The sequence below is a fragment of the Salvelinus alpinus genome, chromosome 29 (assembly GCF_045679555.1).
Source record: "Salvelinus alpinus chromosome 29, SLU_Salpinus.1, whole genome shotgun sequence".
NCBI classification, from domain to species: domain Eukaryota; kingdom Metazoa; phylum Chordata; class Actinopteri; order Salmoniformes; family Salmonidae; genus Salvelinus; species Salvelinus alpinus.
This window is the reverse complement of record NC_092114.1, coordinates 21,650,422-21,672,823: the sequence shown is the minus strand read 5'-3', so window position 1 is coordinate 21,672,823 and position 22,402 is coordinate 21,650,422. Positions and strand designations below refer to the sequence as shown.

The 22,402-nt window shown below is 41.6% G+C and overlaps 1 protein-coding gene across 3 annotated transcripts in view; it reads left to right on the top strand.

Moving 5' to 3' along the window:
- The window catches only part of vps50 (VPS50 EARP/GARPII complex subunit), a 240,066-nt gene that overhangs the window by 109,699 nt on the left and 107,965 nt on the right, over positions 1 to 22,402 (top strand). For all 3 annotated transcript variants that reach the window (XM_071375172.1, XM_071375173.1, XM_071375171.1), the window contains one exon: positions 4,200 to 4,332. In XM_071375172.1, the coding sequence (XP_071231273.1) occupies positions 4,200 to 4,332 (133 nt within the window). The remainder of the gene's footprint in view (positions 1 to 4,199; positions 4,333 to 22,402) is intronic.

Genomic DNA, 22,402 nt, shown 5'->3' with positions numbered 1-22,402 from the left:
ATGCATTATGTGCCAGTCTAGAATTCAGCCAACGTCAGATTGATGATCTAAGGAAAGAGAACACGGCGCTGAAAGGTACTGTAGACTCTATTCATAGCAAGGTGGAGGTGGTGCAAAGGGAGAACAAAACAACTTAAATTAACCTCGCTTGATGTACAGTGTTGATCAATGCGGAACAATCTGATATTCTCAGGGATACCGGAGAATGACAACAGCAGAGGCTGTGAGGACACAGTCCGAGACTTTATGTCAACTCAACTAAAACTGCCCACTGATGTTGTGCGTAATGCCACTTTCTCCAGAGTCCATAGAATAGGTAAGGCCTCTGGAAATAGGCCACGGGCTATTATTGCATGTTTTGACTAATTTAAGCAAAAGGAAATGACGAAGAACATGGGCAGAGAACTCAGAAACACTGATTTTGGAATGAATGATCACTTCCCCACCGAGATCAATGAAAGGAGAAAAAAACTATATCCCATCATGAAGGAAAAGCGTTGCCTGAATCAACGAGTCTCCATGGTGATGGATAAACTTTATATCAACGGGCAATTGTATCAGGACTCTAGAGTAACTCCCTGGCTATTTTAATGTAATGTTCAAATGTGAGTTTGTGTGTTGTAGTGTATCATGACAACTTCAACTATAATGAATACATGCTCTATTGATCTCCACTTGATAAGGAAAGAGCTGCATATAGCTCAGGTTAATGTATGTAGTCTTCCTAGCAAAATACATGAGGTTTTTAACTTGGTCAACATAAATAATATTCATATTTTGGCTTTGACGGAAACGCATTGAGATGCATCTGTAAATGATGGGCAAATTAACATTCATGGATATAGTCTGCTGAGAAGGGACAGGAATCATAGATATAGTCTGCTGAGAAGGGACAGGAATCATAGATATAGTCTGCTGAGAAGGGACAGGAATAGGAATGGTGGGGGTGTAGCGCTGTACATTCAGAATCATATACCTTTTAAGAGGAGGGATGACCTTAATGTATGTCAAATAGAGGCACTATGGGCTCAGGTACATCTGCCTCACCAGGCACCCATATTGGTAGGATGTGTGTATAGACCTCCTAGCTCTAAGGTTTCCTATATGGATGACTTATGTACTGGGTTTGACCAGGCCACAGATAGCAACAGAGATGTATTTATCTTGGGTGATTTTTAATATAAATTGGAAGGATCACAATAATTCGAATAGAACAAAATTGATGAGATATGCCAAGAACTGTGGTTTGAAACAAATGGTTAATGATACTACTAGATCTTCAATTAAGTTGGGTCATCGTTCAGACACATGCATTGATCTGATCTTCTGTAATATACCATTGCAATGCTTAAAAGCCAGATCAATACCAGTGGGCTTAACAGACCGTAATATTGTGACCATAACCATGAACACCAAGGTTCCAAAGAAACCCCCTAGGATTGTGGTCAAAATACATTTTAAAACCTTTAATCATGAGCTATTTCTAAATGATTTAGCTGCTGTACCCTGGGAGCTGATTTATCTAGAGGATGATTTAAATCACGCTACAGAATGTTTTATTGATTTGCTCACTGAGGTAATGGACCATCATGCCCCTATAAGAAAGAGTACAGTTGGTGCTCGTCCATCTCCATGGATTGATGATGAACTGGGTGAGGCTTTTTCTCAAAGAAATATGGCAAAGTCTTAGCAGCCAAGTCAAAATTATAAATTGATTAACAGAATTATAGAACATTACGTAATTATGCAGTTAAATTGAATCGAAAGGGAAAAAAAGTTATTTTACAACAATGCTTTTATTGATTGTAAAAATGATTCTAAAAAGGTATGGAACACAGTTAAGGGCTTACTTGGTACATCTATCTCATCATGCCCATCTAGTGTGGAGGTTGACGGGAGAATAATAACAAAACCAGTTGATATTGCCAATCATTTTGCTGATTTCTTTACAAAGAAAATGTAATTACTGAGCAACAATGTAAACATACATTCTTCCAAACAAACTATTGTATAATGGATTGATGATCATATTATGAGCAACAAGATCTGCTCTTTTAGTCTGCAAACGGTGTCAGTGGAGGAGGTGTTAAACCTATTGAAGTCATTACCTGATGGTAAATCTACAGGTTATGGTCTTATGGACAATGTTTATCTTCGCTGTGCTGCTCCCCAGATTGCAGCTCCACTGAGATACGTATTTAATTGGTCACTGGAAAAGGGGATGTGAGTAGACAAATATGGGAGTACATGGAAAAGAATGATCTGATTACAGCCAATCAGCATGCTTATCGCAAAAACCATTCCACTACCACTGCATTGGTTGACATGACTGACCAGTGGCTCAATGCTATGGATAATGGCAAGTTTGTGGGTGTACTATTTTTAGATTTCAGTGCAGCATTTGATTTAGTGGATCATTAAATAATTTTTACAAAGTTAATGCATTATGGTTTTAAGGAGGTAGCATTGAATTGGGTACAGTCATATCTAACTGACAGGAAACAGTCCACCTATATCAATGGTTCATTTTCTTCCCCTCATGTGTTAAACTGTGGAATAACGCAGGGCAGCTGCCTTGGGCCACTCCTTTATTTAATATATACCAACGACCTTCCCTATGCCTTAGCTGAAACTCAAGCTACTATATTTGCAGATGATACTACAATTTAGGCAGCAAGACAATCGGTTTAACAGGTACAGCAAGCTTTACAAGGAGATTTGGAGAATATCAGGGAGTGTGTTTGCCAAAACAAACTTGTTTTAAACACCAAGAAAACCAAAGTTATGTTGGTCTGTTCCACTAGGAAAAGGCCAAAACAGCATGGGATACAATTAAGTATGGGAGGAGTACAAATTGAAGAAGTGGCAGAAACCAAACTATTGGGAGTGCAGCTAGACAACTGTTTATCATGGTCGTCTCAAATAACTAATCTATGTAAAAAAAAAAAATATTAAAACCGCATGCATAATCAGAAGGATAGCTAAATATTTACCAGGAAAAATTATTCAGCAAATAACACAAGCATTAATAGAGAGCCAGGTGAACTACTGTTCTGTGGTCTGGGGAAATGCATCATCAAGTGAAGTTAGGAGGCTGCAGAATGCACAGAACAAAGCAGCAAGGATTGTTTTAAGGTGGAGATATGGTTCTTCTGTTGCAGTCATGCTCAGTGTTCTTGGTTGTTCATCAATCGACAAGATAATTGAAAAAAACATGCTTATTTTATTTCATAATATACGTCATTTAAAACGGCCAAGTTCTATTCACAACGGTATTCAGTTGGTAAGAGACAGACATTCCGTAAATACTAGGAATAGATTGTCCACCATCTATGTGTTGTCCAGACAGGAAAAAAGAACATTTCGATTTAGAGCAATAAAGAAATTGAATAAATTAACTGAGCAAACCAGAAACCTTTCAATATATACATTTAAACATGATTTTAAAACGATTTAAATATAATACATAGAAATGTTGTGGGACTATAGTAGATGAAGAATCAATATTTTTTAGTTTGAGTATTTATTGGGTCATTATGTTAGTATATTATGTATGTTTGTAAATGTGTGTTATATGTGAAAATGTGTTCGTATTATAAATTGTATTTTAATGTTTAAGGACTCTTGGAAGATTAGTCCAAATGGGAACTAAAAGAGATCCAAATAAAATCTCTGTCTCTGTCTCTCTCTTTCTCTGTCTCTCTTTCTCTGTCTCTGTCTGTCTGTCTCTGTCTGTCTCTGTCTGTCTCTCTCTGTCTCTGTCTGTCTGTCTCTGTCTGTCTGTCTGTCTCTGTCTGTCTGTCTGTGTCTGTCTCCTGTCTGTCTCTGTCTGTCTCTGTCTGTCTGTGTCTGTCTCTGTCTGTCTGTGTCTGTCTCTGTCTGTCTCTCTGTCTGTCTGTCTGTCTGTCTGTCTGTCTGTCTGTCTGTCTGTCTGTCTGTCTGTCTGTCTGTCTGTCTGTCTGTCTGTCTGTCTGTCTCTCTGTCTGTCTGTCTGTCTGTCTGTCTGTCTGTCTCTCTGTCTGTCTCTCTGTCTGTCTCTCTGTCTGTCTCTCTGTCTGTCTGTCTCTCTGTCTGTCTGTCTCTCTGTCTGTCTGTCTCTCTGTCTGTCCCGTCTGTCTGTCTGTCTGTCTCTCTGTCTGTCCCGTCTGTCTGTGTCTCGTTCTCTTTTTTTACATTTGTCTCTCCCGTCTGGTCCACAGCACATCACTCAAGACAGCTATGTCCCCTGCCTGAGCGACCTATGCAAGGCATTGTGGGAGGTGATGCTCAGCTACCACCGGACCATGCAGTGGCATGAGGAGGACGACAAGGAAGAGGCCCCACCCACCACAGGTATGCCTGACACACCAATATCTGTCCCCTCAATATGTCCTACCTCAGTGGTGGAAAAAGTTCCCAATTGTCATACTTGAGTAAAGATGCCTTAATATTAATAGCAAATGACTCAAGTGAAAGTCACTTAGTAAAAACCTACTTGAGTAAAAGTCTGAAAGTTTTTGGTTTTAAATATACTTAAGTATCAAAAGTAAAAGTATAAATCATTTAAAATTCCTTATTTTAAGAAAACCAGATGGCACCATTTTATTTATTTATTTATAGATGGCAAGTGGCACACTCACACACTCCACACATAATTTAGAAACGAAGCATGTGTTTAGTGAGTCCAACAGATCAGAGGCAGTAGGGATGACTAGGAATGTTCTCTTTAGAAGTCTGTGAATTAGACAATTTTATTGTTCTGCTAAGCATTCAAAATGTAACAAGTACTTTTGGGTGTCAGGGAAAATGTATGGAATAAAAAGTACATTATTTTCTTTAGGAATGTATAAATAATAAAGTATAGATACCTTCAAAAACTACTAAAGTAGTACTTTCAAGTATTTTTACTTAATTACTTTACAACACTGCCCTTCCCTTTAATTCAGCACCCCAAAGCACTGTCCCCTCCCCTTTTAATAAAGGCAAGTGACCACAAAAGCCCTTTTTCATCATCGCTCCTCCAAGGTAACCTCTCTTATTTCTAAAGCCCTGATTCCTATACCATACTCCTAAAGAGGAGGAGGCCGCTACAGGTACTGTAAGCATGCCCCACCAATACCCCCTCCCCTTCAATGCAGCATAGCACTGTCCCCTCCCCTTTCATTCAGGCAAGCGACCATTAAAACCCTTATTTACCACCCTCTACCTGCTCTAACTTTTATAGCCCTGATTCCCTTATGCTTAATGCACCTAAAGCCCCTTGAACATCCCGTATGGAAATAACCCTTCTTCAGCTGCCCTCAGGTCAGTTCACCTTGTATTTCTCCAGGCGTTTACTCCCCCTCGTCCTCTAGAAGTTCTTAGAAACCAGCGGTAGGGCTTTAGTAGTGTTCCCTCCATGCTCCTGGCTCTTCATCAGCAGCCGCTAAATCAATTTAAGCTGATTCAGCAAAAACAAAGGGGGGGGGGGTTGACTTTCAATGAGGCCCCACAGACTTAAACCTGGACATTGATGGGTTTCTAAGTATTGCATTTGCACCTAAAAGAGGTGAGCTACTGCCCCGTTGTCTACCCCGCCCATATAACAGAAGTGGTTGTGAATGCGCAGCACCACATTTGCACAGCCCACATTGGCTTGATAGTATGGGTAGTTGAGGTAGATTGCCACTGTGTTGATAGTCAAGTGGAATTTATTTTCTAGTGTTACTTCAGTGGCTCTCCTTCTCTCAGGCTGTCCATGTAGAATGTCATTGAGCTGACCAGACCTGAAAGCACGTCGCTGGCTAAGTCACTGAGCCCTCTCCAAAGACTTCTTGTCCAAAAATAGAATCTAATGATTAGTTGAATAATTTAAAATTAGCCACAGGGTAAGCGATGGAGACAAACTGATATTTAACACTGAGTATTCATTTCCATTCCATGATCATGTTCATTTCAGTATAAGCACCGTTTTGATTGATGGTTGTTTATTGTCCTTCAATAGGAAATGACTGATTCCTTTTTCCTAATTCCATGTAGACACCCTCATGTCCCTCAGTGCTCACCCCTCTGTGAGTTACCCCCATGTCCCTCAGTGCTCACCCCTCTGTGAGTTACCCCCATGTCCCTCAGTGCTCACCCCTCTGTGAGTTACCCCCATGTCCCTCAGTGCTCACCCCTCTGTGAGTTACCCTCATGTCCCTCAGTGCTCACCCCTCTGTGAGTTACCCTCATGTCCCTCAGTGCTCACCCCTCTGTGAGTTACCCCCATGTCCCTCAGTGCTCACCCCTCTGTGAGTTACCCTCATGTCCCTCAGTGCTCACCCCTCTGTGAGTTACCCCCATGTCCCTCAGTGCTCACCCCTCTGTGAGTTACCCCCATGTCCCTCAGTGCTCACCCCTCTGTGAGTTACCCTCATGTCCCTCAGTGCTCACCCCTCTGTGAGTTACCCTCATGTCCCTCAGTGCTCACCCCTCTGTGAGTTATTTCTTGTATTTAGGATGTTTCAGTACAGCCTAGAGGGATGACACATTGCTTACGTGATAATCAGATGAATGATGCATGTAGTGTTGATCTGCTTTTCTGGGAACCTCTTATTTCCCCCGTCACAATTAAAGCAAGGTTACCAAGTGCAACACTGCTATGGTCTCCAAAACAGCCCACAGTACATCTCACAGGTAGAGATGTTATGAGGAGGTAGCTGCTGGAGCAGCAGCTCTATTCTATACAGGGCTGAAAGTACTGTTACCGCTGTTTGGAGCCTGGTGGTATGTTGTGGATGAATGTGCATGAGTAGCCTAGTAATGGAGCCTTTTTGAAGTGAAGTGTTTGACAATCAGACTGGTTCAATCATCATGACTGGTTGTGTTTATGCCGCAATAAAATGATTTTTTTTTCTTCAGTTAAATGACAATTCTTTACGACCGTGCTCACAGAGATCCTATTGAATGAGTAGGGATTCTATATGTAAGAACAAATTAAATGTACTTTCAGCCCTGACTCTATATACAGTTGAAGTCGGAAGTTTGCATACACTTAGGTTGGAGTCATTAAAACTCATTTTTCAATCACTCCACATCTACTTTGTGCATGACGCAAGTAATTGTTTACAGACAGATTATTTAACTTATAATTCACTGTATCACAATTCCAGTGGGTCAGAAGTTTACATACACTAAGTTGACTGTATCTTAAAACGGCTTGGATAATTACAGAAAATGTCATGGCTTTAGAAGCTTCTGATAGGCTAATTGACACCATTTGAGTCAATTGGAGGTGTACCTGTGGATGTATTTCAAGGCCTACCTTCAAACTCTGTGCCTCTTTGCTTGACATCATGGGAAAATCAAAAGAAATCAGCCAAGACCTCAGAAAAAAATTGTAGACGTCCACAAGTCTGGTTCAACCTTGGGAGCAATTTCCAAATGCCTGAAGGTACCACGTTCATCTGTACAAACAATAGTACCCAAGTATAAACGCCATGGGACCACGCAGCCGTCATACCGCTCAGGAAGGAGACGCGTTCTGTCTCCTAGAGATGAACATACTTTGGTGTGAAAAGTGCAAATCAATCCCAGAACAACAGCAAAGGACCTTGTGAAGATGCTGGAGGAAACGGGTACAAAAATATCTATATCCACAGCAAAACGAGTCCTATATTGACATAACCTGAAATGCCGTTCAGCAAGGAAGAAGCCACTGCTCCAAAACCACCATTAAAAAAAGCCACGGTTTGCAACTGCACATGGGGACAAAGATTGTCATTTTTGAAGAAATGTCCTCTGGTCTGATGAAACAAAAATAGAACTATTTGGCCATAATTGTTATGTTTGGAGGACAAAGGGGGAGGCTTGCAAGCCGAAGAACACCATCCCAATCATGAAGCACGTTAGTGGCAGCACCATGTTGTGGGGGTGCTTTGCTGCAGGAGGGACTGGTGCACTTCACAAAATAGATGGCATCATGAGGCAGGAAAATTGTGGATATATTGAAGCAACATCTCAAGACATCAGTCAGGAAGTTAAAGCTTGGTCGCAAATGGGTCTTCCAAATGGACAATGACCCCAAGCATACTTCCAAAGTTGTGGCAAAATGGCTTAAGGACAACAAAGTCAAGGTATTGGAGTCACAAAGCCCTGACCATCACAAAGCCCTGACCTCAATCCTATAGAAAATGTGTTTGCGGAACTGAAAAAGCGTGTGCAAGCAAGGAGGCCTACAAACCTGACGCAGTTACACCAGCTCTGTCAGGTGGAATGGGCCAAAATTCACCCAACTTATTATGGGAAGCTTGTGGAAGGCTACCCGAAACGTTTGACCCAAGTTAAACAATTTAAAGGCAATGCTACCGAATACTAATTGAGTGTATGTAAACTTCTGACCCACTAGGAATGTGATTAAATAAATAAAAGCTGAAATAAACCATTCTCTCTACTATTATTCTGACATTTCACATTCTTAAAATAAAGTGGTGATCCTAACTGACCTAAGACAGGGAATTTTTACTAGGATTAAATGTAAGGATTTGTGAAATGCTGAGTTTAAATGTATTTGGCTAAGGTGTATATAAACTTCCGACTTCAACTGTAACTATAAGCCAGAGAGAGCAAGTAGCTAGATAATTTGAAACCACAGAGGCAGTCCAAGACGGGTTTATGTTGGGATTAACTAGACAACTCCAGCTTGTGTCATCACTGATGTCACATTCCTTAGGTATCCAAGCTTAGTAAACACAACTGGTTCGCTCTGTTTCCATAGCGATAAAGTTTCAGGTTTCACGTTGAGTAGAGTTACTCTCTTCCAGGGGACTGTTGGTTTCAAGGTAGCTCACCGAGTCGTTTTCATTTGGTAAATTGTATTTCTTTGCCTTTTCAAAGACTAAACAGTAGCTTTGGATCAAATCCAGAACTTGTTCTTTCTCAGTGGAAAGGGGGTTCAATTTCCCCTTCAGTACATTAGCTTGATTAACCAAATGGACGGTGACGAGTAGGACCACAGTGATGCCCTTATCCCCTAAATCGTTGACGACAGTCACAAATGGCACACTATTCCCTGTATAGTGCACTATGTGGTCAAAAGTTGTGCAATATATTGGGATTATGGTACCGTTAGAGACGTACCCTTCCAGCTTCCAAACCGTAGCTAAGCATATCCCGCTGTTCTGCGAGGTGAAAGGATATATTCCATTTAGTTGTAAGAGGGGCACGGCCATCACATCGAGAGTGAGTGTGATTGGCTTTCATCTACTGTACTGCCCTCTAAGTGAAGGTGACCTCACTCTGCACCAGCTTGACCTTTTTATATGATGTAAACGGTGTGCGTGTTTAGTATGCATGTTTAGTCTGTGTGTTTGGTGAGTGTGAGCGAGAGAGAGCGTGTGTGTGTGTTCGGTGTGTGGGTGTGCGTCTCTGTTTGTGTGTGCGTATACCAAAGCCTTAAGAGGAGAGATTTACATGCTGATCTTCGTTTGTCAGACTGGCGTTGTGTCCTGGGACCCAACACGTTCTACCCGGTGCCCCGCATGACCGCCAGGCTGATTGTCATTGGAAAAATAATGAAACGGTCCGTGGCTGGCTGCTGCAACGCTGCCTATGTGTCCCAAATGGCACCCTATTCCCTATATAGTGTGCACTACCAGGACCCTGGTCAAAGCAAAGTACTGCACTATATAGGGAATAGGGTGCTATTTGGGATGCAGACTGAAACACCTACTGAGGGCCACCACAGCTGACGTAGTGAACCTGTCACCATGATGTATCAGTAATTAATGTCACCACTCAATAAAGGGAAGTTGTTTCTGGAATGAATACGGGCGACGTGTTCCCTCCCACCTTTCCAAATTGAATTATCAGCCATACCTGTAGCTCACCCACTGTGATGTTCTATCAGCTGGGACAGATCCTCGGTGGTGAGAGGATAAATGGCCGTGGTCGGTGGATCGGTTACAAGCTCACAGCATGGACTGGAGCCCCTCGTATTGACTGTTAGCTTTGGAACTGCCACATTAAACATACAACCAATCCAGGACAGAGGGGGGAAGATGTTGGCCTTGATATTTGCCTTCCCACGTGTACAGCTTCGCCTCAAGATGGATGAAGTAGTAACGTTCGTTTGCTGTTTGTGAATAAGTAGAGTTTTTTCACAGTCGTTTTGATTGACTTCTGATCTCATAGGAGCATGACATTCTCTTAACATCTCCTGTTATTTAGTGTCATGTTTTGGCTGTGCCAATATGATATACTACAGTCTAATTTGGACTACTGCCTTTCTTCATTCAGTCCAAGAGAAATGGACACTCCATAGTTAGCTTAACATGACATCATTCATATGTAGCCACACCAGTTCCTTCTGATCATCTACAGTTGAATTTGGAAGTTTACATACACCTTAGCCAAATACAGTTTTTCACAATTCCTGGCATTTAATCCTAGTAAAAATTCCCTGTTTTAGGTCAGTTGGGATCACCACTTTATTTTAAGAATGTGAAATGTCAGAATAATAGTAGAGTGATTTATTTCAGCTAAAAAAAATTTCATCGCATTCTCAGTGGGTCAGAAGTTTACATACACTCAATTAGTATTTGGTAGCATTGCCTTTAAATTATTTAACTTGAGTCATACGTTTCGGGTAGACTTCCACAAGCTTCCTACAATAAGTTGGGTGAATTTTGGCCCATTCCTCCTGACAGAGCTGATGTAACTGAGTCAGGTTTGTAGGCCTCCTTGCTCGCACACGCTTTTTCAGTTCTGCCCACACATTTTCTAGAAGATTGAGGTCAGGACTTTGTGATGGCCACTCCAATACCTTGACTTTGTTGTCCTTAAGCGATTTTGCCACAACTTTGGAAGTATGCTTGGGGTCGTTGTCCATTTGGAAGACCCATTTGCGACCAAGCTTTAACTTCCTGACTGATGTCTTGAGATGTTGCTTCAATATATCCACATAATTTTCCTGCCTCATGATATAATCTATTTTGTGAAGTGCACCAGTCCCTCTTGCAGCAAAGCACCCCCACAACATGATGCTGCCACTCCCGTGCTTCAGGATTGGGATGGTGTTCTTCGGCTTGCAAGCTTCCCCCTTTTTCCTCTAAACATAACGATGGTCATTATGGCTAAACAGTTCTATTTTTGTTTCATCAGACCAGAGGATATTTCTCCAAAAAGTACAATCTTTGTCCCCATTTGCAGTTGCAAAACATAGTCTGGCTTTTTTAGGGCGGCTTCCGTGCTGTGCGGCCTTTCAGGTCATGTCAATATAGGACTCGTTTTACTGTGGATATAGATACTTTTGTACCTGTTTCCTCCAGCATCTTCACAAGGTCCTCTGTTGTTGTTCTGGGATTGATTTACACTTTTCGCACACCAAAGTACGTTCATCTCTATGAGACAGAACGCGTCTCCTTCCTGAGCGGTATGACAGCTGCGTGGTCCCATGGTGTTTATACTTGCGTACTATTGTTTGTACAGATGAACGTGGTACCTTCAGGCGTTTTGAAATTGCTTCCAAGGATGAACCAGACTTTTGGAGGTCTACAATTTATTTCCTAAGGTCTTTGCTGAGTTCTTTTGATTTTCCCATGATGTCAAGCATAGAGGCACTGAGTTTGAAGGTAGGCCTTGAAATACATCCACAGGTACACCTCTAATTGACTCAAATAGTGTCAAATAGCCTATCAGAAGCTTCTAAAGCCCAGGAGTGGTTGAAAAACAAGTTTTAATGACTCCAACCTAAGTGTATGTAAACTTCCGACTTCAACTGTACATTGTTGCTTGGCTAATTATGTGTGTCTGGGACATTGAATAATGCTCTAAACCCTGTGTGGAAATTAACAATTACTCCTCCCATTGCCTTCCATTGCCTTCCATTGCCTCTGCTACTTACCTCCATCTTTGTTAAGGCAGCTTCTCTCTCCTTCATTTGCCAGGCCTGTCAGCAGGTTAATTGCTTTCCCTGGCCTGTGACCAGCTTGGATGTGATTTCACACTCCAACATCATCTTCACTCGCAAAGATGGTGCAGAATGCGATTGCCAGGTCAAAAGAGGAAATTACGGAAATTCTTTAGTTTCACATTGGGGTTTAGATAACGGTTTGGCCGGCTAGGATTTGAATGGAGACCGTCCACGTTTCTCAAGGCTCCTTGTCAAAATCTTGTCTTGTTCTATTGCTTTGAGAAACCATGTTTTGGAGCTATGTGATGTAGTTTTTGAGGCATTGGCCGGCTGTTTTCAGGCATTCTTCTTTTTCGTCGTCGGGGAGAATATCTGTTAACACAATGAAAGCCCTCTGGGTGCTGTTTCATCACACCTCACTCCTCAGAATCTTTCCTGTCTGTGGCTTGCCTGGTTCAAGTTGAACTGCTTTCTGGTATTTTCTGAAGAACATTAGAATGAGTTCAATTACTAGTTCAATTCACATTTTGCTGGTGTCAAACTGAGACCCAGTCTTGATACAAAGTAACCTAGAAATCCTCTATTGCACCATTTAAGTCTTTGTCCTTTTATATCATCCTCCTCCTCAGGCTCCTCTTTCCTCCCTCCCTTGTTCCCATTAGTAGCATTAACAGTCCGTGTTCAGCTCCCTCTTTCTTTAGCAGACTGACCTCTCCTCCCCTCTTCTCTAATCTCCTCCCCAAGCCAGTCAGACGAGCTAATCTCCCTTTTCACTCCTTTGTTAAAGAACACTTTCCTCTATTTCCTACTGTGATGTCACAGTGGGCCTGGGCTTTCCTATTCTTTCTTTCCTTCCATTTTTCCCCTCTTAAATGTAAATGTGGGACCCAATTTTGTTATTTTATTCAATTCAGTCTGGTATGAGAACGGTAGCCCTTATCTGCGAAAGCAGGGTGTCTGCGGAAAGCTAAATATCTTGGCTATTGATTGGTGCCTTAAAATCTTTGGTGTGACTTACTACCACATTTCAAGATGGATGCTTCCTTCATTCCGGTTAGCGTTGTGAAGCACAAACGAAATAAACACGGAATACGTTGATAGACACCGAAAGCCGGAACTCCACACATCATAAGGATGTCTTATTTGTCTGCATGTGACCTACCGTTATTGATCACCAGCCCAGAGAGTCAAAATGTTTATTTTACATAACGTTTTCACCAAACAGCAAACATCTTACGAGGTAAGGTTTGATTTGGTCAGTGTTTGAGCTATAGCAACATGAGCGGTGTCAACTTAACCCTTAGGTTGGATGGAACACTGAGTGACTATCTTTGCGCATCAAAAATATGACGTCGCCTGGTTACGCGCTGTAGGCATCCGTTACACATGGGATTGGCTACTATGGCACCTTGACAGTCTTGTAACCAATGAGGTAAGCTTTCCAGGGATATGCAGTTGACCTGGGTGGTACAAAGCAAGGCCTAGAACCTTTTATGCGTAATGTGCACTGTTGCTGCCTGCACTGTTGCTGCCTGGCTCAGAGAGGAGATGCACTGAGCACGCTACATTACATTGTAAACAGATTTCATCGCTTCAATTGAATCTCTTTAATAAATGGATCGCTGGTCACTAATCAATGTTTACATATCTTGCATTACTCATCTCATATGTATATACTGTATTTTATACCATATATTGCATCTTGCCTATGCTGCTCTGTCATTGCTCATCCATCTATTTATATGTACATATTCTTATTCCATTTCTTTACTTAGATTTGTTTGTATTAGGTAGTTGTTGTGGAATTGTTAGATTACATGTTAGATATTGCTGCACTGTCGGGAACTAGAAGCACAAGCATTTCTTTACACTCGCAATAACATCTGCTAACCATGGTGTATGAGACCAATACAATTTGATTTGATAAAAGATGGGGGCATGGTACCATTAAGAGGCTAATCTCCCTTCTCACTCCTTTGTTAAAGAACACTTTCCTCTATTTCCTACTGTGATGTCACAGTGGGCCTGGGCTTTCCTATTCTATCTTTCCTTCCATTCTTTCTCTCAGGCAGTGACTCATGCAGTCGTTCTTGGTCCAGTCAGGAGAAATAACTGTGCAATTTGTTCACCTCTCTGTGACATGGTTAGGATGCACGGACAGGTCATTCTTAGCCTGCCAGGTGTTTTACATCACAGGAACTTAAAAGAAGCCTTGAACGCACAGAAAAGCTGATACTGTGAGATGTCAGAACTTGTAAAACCATTACTAGAGGGACTCAATGAATACAACAAAGAGCTGCGGTTTTTATGTGTAAGTTCATGTTTAAGTTGTTATTCAGCACTGTCCACACTTTGGTTAACATTTACATTTAAGTCATTTAGCAGACGCTCTTATCCAGAGCGACTTACAAATTGGAAAGTTCATACATATTCATCCTGGTCCCACCGTGGGGAATGAACCCACAACCCTGGCGTTGCAAGCGCCATGCTCTACCAACTGAGCCACACGGGACCGTTAACACTTTTTATAAGCCATAAAATGCACTGCAGCTGCAATGAATGACTATAGCAAAGCCGCTAATAATAACAACGCAAGCTTATCTTTTTTTAATATCGAGGAATATTTAACTTAACTTTATCTGGTCGTTGGATTAACAACATGAATTGTTGCATGAGGGAGAAATAATGCAGTGTGACTTGAGTTTCACCATCAGCTGGAAGATTGTCCCCCTCATCAGAGGGAGAGACGGTGAGTCGGGTGAGAGGCAACCTCACCGCTGCTCCCTCCCACCCCTGACCATCAGATGCAGGCCATCAGTCCAGTAAAAAAATAAAAATAGAATTATACTGAACTAAAATAGAAACACAACATGTAAAGTTTTGGTCCCATGTTTCATGATCTGAAATAAAAGATCCCCGAAATGTTTAATATGCACAAAAAGCTTATTTCTCTCATATTTTGTCCACACATTTGTTTGCATCCCTGTTAGTGAGCATTTATCCTTTGTCAAGATAATCTACCTGACAGGTGTGGCATATCAAAAAGCTGATTAAACAGCATGATCATTACACCTTCTGCTGGGGACAATAGAAGGCCACTCTAAAATACACAGTTTTGTCACACAACACAATGCCCCAGATGTCTCAAGTTTTGAGGGGGCTTGCAAGACTGCAGGAATGTCCACTAGAGCTGTTGCCAGATAATTTATTGTTTGTTTCTCTACCATAAGCCACCTCTAACTTCGTTTTAGAGAATTTGGCAGTACTTCCAACCGGCCTCACAACCGCAGACCACGTGTAACCACGCCAGCCCAGGACCTCCACATCCAAATTATATATGGTATATTCCTTAAAAAAATGTTTTACCCATTTTTCTCCCCAATTTCATGATATCCAATTGGTAGTTAGTCTTGTCCCATCGCTGATACGGACTCGGGAGAGGCGAAGGTCGAGAGCCGTGCATCCCCAGAAACACGACCCTGCCAAGCCACACTGTTCGCTTAACCCAGAAGCCAGCCGCACCAGTGTGTCAGCGTGCATGCGCCCGGCCCGCCACAGGAGTCGCAAGAGCGCGATGGGATAAGGACATCCTGGCCGGCCAAACCCTCCCCTAACCTGGACAACGCTGGGCCAAACCCTCCCCTAACCTGGACAACGCTGGGCCAAACCCTCCCCTAACCTGGACAACGCTGGGCCAAACCCTCCCCTAACCTGGACAACGCTGGGCCAATTGTGCGCCGTCTCCCGGTCGCGGCCGGCTGCGACACAGACCGGGATCGAACCCGGATCTGTAGTTGCGCCTCTAGCACTGCGATGCAGTGCCTTAGACTGCCGCGCCACTCAGGAGGCCCCATATTGTATATCCCTAGCAACTAGCATGCAGTTGTCATTAGAGTCAAAGTAGGAAAGGTCGGTAATAGCCCGGTATTCAAACTCCGGGGACGCGGATTATGTACTGATAATTTAAAAAAAGGGGGGTGGGGTGGGGGTGGTAATAGATTTAGAACACTGTCGGGCAAGTCAAAGTGACAATTCCAATCAGGCAAACCAAGATGTGACAAATTATGAGATTCATCTTACAAATCAGGAAATGCATTATTTTAAATGAGTAGCTATGATGAGCTGTCATATGTCTGACATCACATGCTCTTTACACTGATTGTGTCTATCTGTATTCATGATCAGTTAGAGAATTGCCTACTTTCATCACCCAGTGCTGGAAATGATTTATGATAATAACAATAGCTAAATTCAAATCAATATGACAACACCCCACCCTCCAAGTGTGTCTCGGGAGTTGGGATATGCCGAAACACATTTCTAATTCACACATGCGTATCAATACACACTTGTACATGTCTGAAATAGGACAAACATAAGTACCCACCAAATGTTAGTATTCTAATTTAGAGGGCTCTCCAGGGGGGCTCTCCAGTGCGATCTGCCCAACGCATCACCTGGGGCAAACTACCTGCCCTCCAGGACAACAACCACCCGACCCACTGCCTGTTCACCCCACTATCATCCAGAAGGCGAGGTCAGTACAGGTGCGTCAAAGCTGGGACCGAGAGACTGAAAAACAGCTTCTATCTCAAGGCCATCAGACTGTTAAACAGCCATCACTAGCTCATGAGGCTGCTGCCCTATATACATAGACTTTAATGTTTACATATTTTGCAGCATTCATCTCATATGTATTTACTGTATTCTATTTTACTGTATCTTAGTCTCTGCCGCTCTGACATTGCTCGTCCAAATATTGATATATTCTTAATTCCATTCCTTTACTTAGATTTGTGTGTATTGTTGTGAAATTGTTAGATATTACTTGTTTGACATTGCTGCACTGTTGGCGCTAGAAACACAAGCATTACGCTACACCTGCAATAACATCTGCTAAACACTCGTATGTGACCAATACATTTTGATTTGAGATAAATATGGTCATTAGTATATCTGTAAAATCTAAAGAACAGCTCGAACATCTCATCTGAATTATGAACACTGTCCAAAGAAACTTTCCTGTGTCTGTCTGGCTCTGTTCTGCTCTGTTCTCTTTTCTGCTTTGCTCTGCTTCTGTTATTTTCTGCTCTGTTAGGCTCTGTTCTAATTACTTTCTCCATGTTTCTCTAATTTTGTCAGAGTTTTGGACACTATTTTGGTTGACCTGAACGGGTGGGTGGGTGGAATGTGTGTGTGTGTGTGTGTGTTTGTGGGTCGTGGGTGGGTGTGGGTCGTGTGTGGGTGTAAAAAGTTAACTAGATCTTGGGAGATAGTATCTGTATAGTCTTCTGTGTCATTTGGCTTTCTGACTCACTGTCACCTCTGAGTTTAACACTTCCAGAACTTCTGTCAGTGTTGATGCTGCGCAGTTTTCCATTAGCAATCAGTCAATAGGATATGTGGAGAGTAGGTATGATATAAACATCCAGTTCACCTAGAAAATTGGAGGCCTCTCACTCTTCAGTGTTGTGACTGCAAAATATTAGTTGAATGCGTGGGGTATATCGTATTAAACAGGTCTACAATATAGTTAATATTGTGTATTTGATTTAAATAATGAAAGTATTACTATTGATATAATACATATCAAGGGGATTAAAAGGAGAGTTTCAGATGAATTATTTTCAAATGAAGTCTCTCTTCCTTTTTTAAATTTCCCAGTTAGAATGGGTCAGTGCAGATGTCAGCTTCTGTTCACACTCTGACAGCAGTTCATGTCAAAACACTAGTAGTCCAAGTCCTCTGGATGAAGCTCCAGTCTGCACAAAGACGGATAAAAATAACAATGTTTTGTGGGAAAATGTCAAGTGGAGCCAAAAGCCCTCACAAGGTGAAACTAGCCACGAATGGGCACCCGTTTATAGTACCGGAGTTCTCCAGTAGCTTGTTTATTTTTTTCTGTGATGTCATATTGTTCTCTATCATTGTTCAGGTGAGATTAACTTCAGGGTTTTGTTCAGTAGAGCACACTTATTGGACAAATCCATGAAGTCCCTCCCTGTTTGTCTGTTTTCTTCCGTTTGGGCAGAATGAACACAACCCAGATGTTCTATTCTGGGATGGTCTATACAGACTGGCAGTTATCACCTTTTCTGTAAGAACTAACCCCTTTTATACCCTGCTTCATAATCCCTGGATTATATTCCATAACTGTATCACAACCCTGAATATTTACCACTTTCTATAACTAGAGATTTCAATGTCACTCCAATAGACCGAGCCTTTCCAACTGCTGTCTTCATCAGTGGAGGCTCCACAGAGGAGGAAGGGGAGGACCATCCTCCTCAGTAAATTTCATGTAAAAAAATAAATATATATTTAACATTAAAAAAGGTAACATGTTTAGATAAAACTATACTAAACATATTCGTCACCAAATAATTGATTTAAACACACTGTTTTGCAATGGTCTACAGTAGCCTCAACAGCAGTCTCAGCTAGTTTCTGTCCTCCTCTGGGTACATTGACTTCAATACAAAACCTAGGAGGCTCATGATTGTTACCCGCTTCCATAGACGCGCACAGTAATTATTATTGCACTGCAGTACATAAAATGTGGTGAGTAGTTGATTCAAAGAGAGAAAGACAATAGTTGAACAGTTTTGAACAAATTAATTTTTTCCAAAATCAAGGAGAAGGAAGAGCGAGAGCTATATTCGGTGAGAGCATCAATATATATCATATATATATATATATATATATATATATATATATATATATATATATATATATATATAGATATATATATATATACATACACCCGGCTCAAACAGAGAGGGATGCTATGCTAGCTAGCTGGCTATGGTTATCAAACACTGGAACTTTTCCAAGTCAAGGTAAGCTTTTGGTTTTATTAATTTATTGCCCACGGGCCCAGCCGGTGTAACTGCTTTCTGACTGTACACTGTACTGCATGATTGTAGTGGGTTTACTAACGTGTTAATTCTAGTAGCTATGTTGACTATGACATGACAACAATGTAGGCTGTGTGTAGCGGTTAGCGGTCATGATATGTAAGTTTGGCTTGTAAAGGTTGTTTTGCCTGGTCACAGACAGCTGATGTGTTGTGCACTGAAGTCCACAAGCGAAGGGAAAAGGTGAGAGGAGGAGAGTGCAGATATTTGCGAGAAGGAAATATATATACAAGGAGCGAAGTGATCATGGTATTTTTGTGACAGCTATGAAAGTGAACTGTGTTTGCGTGTGATCAGGGGTGTATTCATTCCGCCGATTCTATTGAAAAACATTTCTTAAACGAAATGGGGATAAACATACCTAAATGTGTCCAATAGAAACTCGTTTGCAACTGTTGGACAAATGATTACACCCTAGATCAGCTAGATGCAGGCAAGAGTGTGCAAAACGGTATTGAATGTGTCACTCACTGTCTCACCTTGATTACTCAAAATTCTCTCGACCTGCGCACCTACTTTCATTCGTAGGCTAGGTTGTAGCAACCTCATGAACCTCATGATTTGTACAGGGAAAATTCAAGTATCATATAGTAGCCTAAGCCTATTGATGTTACATTGAGCTGGGTGAATAGAATATGAATGACAGTCATCCAATATGCAGTCATAGAAATATAAGGCCACGCTGAATCAAAATAATCGTCCTCCCTCATCTTAAATGGCACCAACCACCACTGGTCATCGTCTAGGTCACATCTTGAGTTTTTCTTCTCTTTTTGATTGAGGTTAATGCAAGTGCTCTCAGAGGATGGTAGTGGTTGAGCGATCACATCTTATGTGGCTGGTACAAAGAAAGACAAGTGTAGTTTAGCCACTTCAGAGTTACCTTGGCTCAGGTTGATATTAATTTCATGCCGGCAACGTCTTTTTCTCCTTCATTTGTCCCGGCTTGCTGTGTCTGATTTGATGTCTGTGTCTGATATGCTGTGTATTGATGTCTGTTTCTGTTATGGTGTGTGTGTCTGGGTGCGCTTTTCCACTGCGGCGGTTCTGTGACGAAATTGCCCTTCAGAGCTGTAGGGTTTAGGAATGACCTCTCTCAGGCCCCTCCAACGAAGTACAAAGGTCACCTCAAGCTCAACCGCTTTCTTTCAGTGGAATTCAATGTTTATTCTCCAAATACCCCATGTTTTATGGTTCCCCTTGAGATGTACTGTAGCCAGCCAGTGATTTCTACAACAGGTTACCTTCATCCTTCACTGCTTAATGTGCACTCACATCAATACACACCATATTAAACATACAGACATCAATACACATCATATTAGACACGCAGACATCAATACACATCATATTAGACACGCAGACATCAATACACACCATATTAGACACGCAGACATCAATACACATCATATTAGACACGCAGACATCAATACACATCATATTAGACACGCAGACATCAATACACACCATATTAGACACGCAGACATCAATACACACCATATTAGACACGCAGACATCAATACACATCATATTAGACACGCAGACATCAATACACACCATATTAGACACGCAGACATCAATACACATCATATTAGACACGCAGACATCAATACACACCATATTAGACACGCAGACATCAATACACATCATATTAGACACGCAGACATCAATACACACCATATTAGACACGCAGACATCAATACACATCATATTAGACACGCAGACATCAATACACACCATATTAGACACGCAGACATCAATACACATCATATTAGACACGCAGACATCAATACACACCATATTAGACACGCAGACATCAATACACATCATATTAGACACGCAGACATCAATACACATCATATTAGACACGCAGACATCAATACACATCATATTAGACACGCAGACATCAATACACACCATATTAGACACGCAGACATCAATACACATCATATTAAACACGCAGACATCAATACACATCATATTAGACACGCAGACATCAATACACATCATATTAAACACGCAGACATCAATACACACCATATTAGACACGCAGACATCAATACACATCATATTAGACACGCAGACATCAATACACACCATATTAGACACGCAGACATCAATACACATCATATTAGACACGCAGACATCAATACACATCATATTAGACACGCAGACATCAATACACATCATATTAAACACGCAGACATCAATACACACCATATTAGACACGCAGACATCAATACACATCATATTAGACACGCAGACATCAATACACATCATATTAGACACGCAGACATCAATACACACCATATTAGACACGCAGACATCAATACACACCATATTAAACACACAGACATCAATACACACCATATTAAACACGCAGACATCAATACACATCATATTAAACACGCAGACATCAATACACACCATATTAAACATACAGACATCAATACACACCATATTAAACATACAGACATCAATACACACCATATTAAACACGCAGACATCAATACACATCATATTAAACACGCAGACATCAATACACACCATATTAGACACGCAGACATCAATACACACCATATTAGACACGCAGACATCAATACACATCATATTAGACACGCAGACATCAATACACACCATATTAGACACGCAGACATCAATACACACCATATTAGACACGCAGACATCAATACACATCATATTAAACACGCAGACATCAATACACATCATATTAAACACGCAGACATCAATACACACCATATTAGACACGCAGACATCAATACACACCATATTAGACACGCAGACATCAATTGGGCAAGTTGCTGCAGGGGGTGCAGAGCTGTGTAGGGGTGGGGGTCAGGATAGGGTTAGCCAGGTGGAAAGCATGGCCAGCCGTAGAAAATGCTTATTGAAATGATCGATTATCGTAGATTTATCGGTGGTGACAGTGTTTCCTATCCTCAGTGCAGTGGGCTGCTGGGAGGAGGTGCTCTTATTCTCCATGGACTTTACAGTGTCCCAGAACATTTTGGAATTAGTTGCCACAGGAAGAAAATTTCTGTTTGAAAAAGCTAGCCTTAGCTTTCCTGACTGATTGAGTATATTGGTTCCTGACTTCCCTGAAAAGTTGCATATTGTGGGTGCTATTCGATGCTAATGCAGAACGCCAAAGGATGTTTTTGGGCAGTCAAGTCTTGGGTGAACCAAGGGCTATATCTGTTCTTAGTTCTACATTTTTTTGATTGGGGCATGCTTATTTAAGATAGAGAGGAAAGCACTTTTGAAGAGCAACCAGGCATACTCTACTGACGGGGTGAGGTCAATATCCATCCAGGATACCCGGTCGATTAGAAAGGCCTGCTCGCTGAAGTGTTTTAGGGAGCGTTTGACAGTGATGAGGGGTGGTCGTTTGACCGCAGACCCATTACGCACGCAGGCAATGAGGCAGTGATCGCTGAGATCCTGGTTGAAGACAGCAGAGGTGTATTTAGAGGGCAAGTTGGTCAGGATGATATCTAAGAGGGTGCCCGTGTTTACGGATTTAGTGTTGTACCTGGTAGGTTCCTTGATAATTGTTGGTTAAGGGCTTGGTTAAGGGCTTGTAAGTAAGCAATTCACTGTAAGGTGAAAGTTG